This window comes from Primulina tabacum, chromosome 12 (genome assembly GCF_025594145.1).
Source record: "Primulina tabacum isolate GXHZ01 chromosome 12, ASM2559414v2, whole genome shotgun sequence".
Lineage (NCBI taxonomy): Eukaryota > Viridiplantae > Streptophyta > Magnoliopsida > Lamiales > Gesneriaceae > Primulina > Primulina tabacum.
In genome coordinates, this window is record NC_134561.1 from 31,647,492 (window position 1) to 31,652,386 (window position 4,895).

At 36.3% G+C, this 4,895-nt stretch overlaps 1 protein-coding gene across 1 annotated transcript; it reads left to right on the plus strand.

The window, feature by feature from the left end:
• Positions 1-3,218: 3,218 nt before the first annotated feature.
• LOC142520714 (RING-H2 finger protein ATL46-like) lies at positions 3,219-4,661 on the plus strand. The gene has a single exon (XM_075623819.1). It carries the CDS (start codon positions 3,412-3,414, stop codon positions 4,288-4,290), a length of 879 nt encoding a protein of 292 aa, XP_075479934.1. The 5' UTR covers positions 3,219-3,411; the 3' UTR covers positions 4,291-4,661.
• The last annotated feature ends 234 nt before the right edge of the window (positions 4,662-4,895 follow it).

A 4,895-nucleotide genomic window follows, 5' to 3' on the forward strand; every position in this document is an offset into this window, starting at 1 on the left:
TTGGAGATGACAAAAAAATGCAAGTGGAAGGAAAAGGTACTATATCAGTAAATGATGGCCATGGTAATATTAAGCTCCTTTTTAATGTCTATTTCATTCTTGATTTAACTCAAAATCTCTTGAGTGTTGGGCAACTCATGGGTAATGGGTATTCTGTCCTTTTTGACAATGGCTCATGTGTTATTAGAAATAAAGAATCTAATCAAGTCATTGTTGATGTTAAAATGATGCCAAATAAATTGTTTCCTCTTGAAGTTTCTAGTGTTGAAAATCATGTCCTTGTTGTCAAAGAAAACATCGAGTCCAGACTGTGGCACTTGCGTTATGGGCATTTGAATATTAAAGGTTTGAAATTGCTGAGTCAGAAAGAAATGGTGTCCGGACTGCCTAACATCGAATCTTTAGATTTATGTGAAGGGTGTGTGTATGGGAAGCAATACAAGAGATCGTTTCCTATTGGAAAATCTAGAAGAGCAACAAATCGTTTGGAGCTTGTTCATGCTGATTTGTGTGGTCCTATTCAAACTGAGTCATTTGGAGGAAGCAAATATTTTTTGTTATTCACCGATGATTATAATCGCATGAGTTGGGTTTATTTTCTGAAATTCAAGTCAGAAACATTTGAATCATTTAAAAAATTCAAGGCACTTGTTGAGAAGCAAAGTGATGGAAACATAAAGACACTTCGCACTGATAGAGTAGGTGAATTCTTATCTAACAATTTTATTCAGTTTTGTGAAGAGCAGGGGCTGCACAGAGAGTTGACTGCTCCATATACACCCGAGCAAAATGGCATAGCTGAACGGAAAAATAGAACGGTGGTTGAAATGGCAAGGAGCATGCTTAAGGCAAAAGAACTTCCAAATAAATATTGGGCCGAAGCTGTTGCTACATCAGTTTATTTACTAAATTTATCACCGACCAAGGCTGTTTTAAATCAAACACCATACGAAGCTTGGAGTGGTAAGAAACCTTCAGTAAGTCATTTAAAAATATTTGGTTGTATTGCGTATACTTTGATTGATTCACATAATCGTAGTAAACTTGATGATAAATCAACAAAATGCATTTTTGTTGGTTATTGTACACAATCTAAAGCATATAAGGTGTATGAACCTGTCATTGGCAAAGTGATTATTAGCAGAAATGTCATATTCAATGAAGATGCAAATTGGAAATGGCAAGAAGAATCTGGAGGTGCTCATATTGATGTTCCATCATTAATTGAAGCTCCACAAGTTGAAGAATTTCCTTTGCAGTAGAATTCTTCAAGTTCAATTCCTCTAAATTCAACCACTTCAAGTCCTGTATGTAGCAGCTCATCTTCAGATGAAACACCACCACTGAAATTTCGATCATTAAGGGAAATTTATAATTCAACTCAAGCTTTATTTGTTGCTGATCCTGTTAAGTTTGAGGAAGCTGTAGGAAAAGAAGAATGGCGTGTTTCAATGGAAGAAGAGCTAAAATCAATTCAGAAAAATGAAACGTGGGAATTGATGAACTTACCAGAAGGAAAAAATGCTATTGGAGTCAAATGGGTGTTTAGAACAAAGTATCATTTGGATGGTACCATTGATAAACATAAAGCTCGTCTCGTTGTGAAAGGGTATGCCCAACAACAAGGAATTGATTATGAAGACACATTTTCTCCAGTTGCACGCTTCGAAACAGTAAGAATTTTACTTGCACTAGCTGCCTATTTAAGTTTGCCTATTTACCAATTTGATGTCAAGTCGGCATTCTTGAATGGGGAATTGCAAGAAGACGTTTATGTCACCCAACCTGAAGGTTTTATTATTCATGGTAAAGAAGACAAGGTGTATAAGCTCAAAAAGGCTCTTTACGTGTTGAAACAAGCGCCTCGTGCATGGTATAGCAAAATCGACTCATATTTTCTTGACAATGGTTTTGAAAGAAGTAAGAATGAGCCCACGCTATACTTGAAGAGGCAAGGTAATGATGATATTTTGATCATATGTATTTATGTGGATGATATGATCTAAATGAGGTCATCTTCTGCTCTTGTTAATGAATTCAAAGTTTGCATGAAAAAGAAATTTGAAATGTCAGATTTGGGTCGATTACATTACTTTCTTGGCCTTGAAGTGAATCAAGTTGAGGATGGGATTTTTGTTTCACAAAAAAAATATGCTACTGATCTTCTTAAAAGATTCAGTATGATCAATTGTAAAGTTGCAGACACCCCAATGAATTTAAATGAGAAACTAGAATTTGATGATGGCACTGGAGCAGCAAACTCAAAGTATTTCAGAAGTATGGTTGGAGGCTTGATTTATTTGACTCATACTCGGCCTGATATAGCATTTTCAGTTGGGGTGATATCAAGGTTTATGCACTCTCCTTCAAAACATCATCTAGGTGCTGCAAAAAGAGTGTTACGCTATATTGCAGGGACAACTGATTTTGGGTTATGATATGATCGTGATTCAAACTTTAAATTGCTTGGATTTACAGATAGTGATTGGGCTGGGTACTTGGAAGATAGAAAGAGTACATCTGGTTATGTTTTTAGTCTTGGTTCAGCTGTTATCTCATGGTGTTCAAAGAAACAAGCAACAACAGCATTGTCATCTTCCGAAGCAGAGTATGTAGCTGCTACTTCAGTAGCATGTCAAGCTATATGGTTGCAAAGAATTCTAGAAGATCTAAGGCATAAGCAAATTGAAGCAACTAAGATATATTGTGACAACAAATCTGCAATAGCTATGCCGAAGAATCCATCATTACATGGAAGAACAAAGCATATTGATCTTCGAATTCATTCATCAGAGAGTTGGTTGCAAAAGAGTTGATTATTTTGGAGTTTTGCAATACAAATGAACAAGTTGCTGACATATTTACGAAATCCCTTCCATGCAAGAAACATTTGTATTTCAGAAATCAACTAGGAGTCTGTAGCTTTGAATCAAGGGAGAGTGTTGAAGACTGATTCAAAGAATTAAGGAGACTTGGTCTTTGATATTTTAGATTTATTATTTAGTCAATAAAAGTAGTGCCAATAAAATCTCTAGTTGTTGAGATAATTCAGTTGTGATAACGTTGGATTGTAAGCCTATATAAAGACATTCTTTGTTCTTAAATAAAGTGTGGAAATAGTTTTGTTCTCAAGCTAAATATTCTTCACTATTTTTGCCATTATTACTCTGTAGTTCATTTCCAAATCCTCTTGTTTTCTTTATTTCCACAACACATTTTGGATCAGTCCGCGTCACAAAATCGGCTAAAGATTTGGGTTTTCTCTGTTTCTTGAAAATGAGCAAGTATTTCCCAGTTTGAGTTTCCGAAAGTGGCAGATCTTGGAAATTCTTTCAAGGGTTTGTTCAGATGTTTGATTACTGGTAGCAAAATGCCTTGATTCAATCAGCGTTTGGAAGTAAAGTCAGCCCGATGATTCTCTTCGTCATAGTAGTCCTGGCTGTTGTGTTCTTCATCCTAGCTCTTTTCCATTTACTCATAAGGTTCCTCCTCAAGCAAAGATCTCCAAACTTCACGAATTATCCAGAAACCTCCACTTCTGGTTCTTTTCAGAGGCAATTGCAGCACCTTTTTCACGTACATGATTATGGTCTAGATCAAGCCGACATTGATTTGCTCCCTATGTTTCTGTACAAGGACATAACGGGCTTAAAGGAACAGTTTGATTGTGCTGTATGTTTGTGTGAATTCTCAGAACAAGACAAGTTAAGGTTACTCCCATCTTGCAGTCATGCTTTCCACATTGATTGTATAGATACATGGTTGCTCTCAAATTCAACTTGCCCACTTTGTAGAGGTGTAATCTTGGCACCTGGATTTTCTTTTGAAAACCCCATGTTCTTTTGTGATGATTCGAAGGAAACCGAGTGTGGAAGCTCAAGATATGCGAGTTTTGTAGGGGTTCCTAGCTTGTTAAAGGATAAACAAGATGACACCAATGCTGCTATAAATGAAAAGAGGGTATTTTCAGTTAGACTTGGGATATTGAAGAGTGCCATTAGTGATAGTAGAATCAAGGGAAGTGAAGTTGGGGAGACTAGCAATATCAATTTGGATGATAGGAGGTGTTTTTCAATGGGTTCATTTCAGTATGTGGTGGCTGATTCAGAGCTGCAAGTGGCCTTGACCTATAGGGAACATGAAGCTGAGGGTAGTAGTGATGTGAAAGGGAGAGTGGGGCATAGTGGGAATTTCACATCTCATGGAGATTCTACTGGTGGTGGTGGGAAGAAAATTAACAAATTCACTACTTCAACTAGCACACATGATTCCATCTCCTTTAATGTGTGAGTTTACATTACAATGGAGTTAGAGAGGTTAGAACATCCCAAGAGGGGTAGCAATCGAAATTAGAAATCTTAGATTCGGTTAGTTTCAGTTCATCTCAACATCCTTCCGTCCTGTATCGTCACTCATCTCTCGAATTCTAGGACATGCCGTGAGATGATCAAGTTGAGGTTATTCTTTAAGGATAGACTAAGTTGCTATGTTTAGCTTCGAGTATTATTTTAGGAGTCAGCGAAGCCATATATGATGGATCTTTTGTTATGTGTGTTTCTTTCAGTTTTTTTGTTTTAACCTTCTGTCATGCTTTATTTCTACTTTTCTTTGGGCTTTTTTATGCAATTGTATGTATAAGGAATTATGCATCTTTTTCCAAATCCAGTGTAGATTGACTTATGCCAAACTTTTATCTTCAATTCAAATTACATAATATTCTCGTAGACGTTCTGTTGGAGTATAGTTTTCTCGTATCCAAAACACAGTGAAAGTTTTAATTTTTGTTTCGAAGTTCGAAACGCTCCTTAGGCGTGAATTTGAACATCCATATCTATAGGGTTATTAGAATTGTTATATTTGCGTCTTCAATTATAACTTCACATTATTCTGAATTT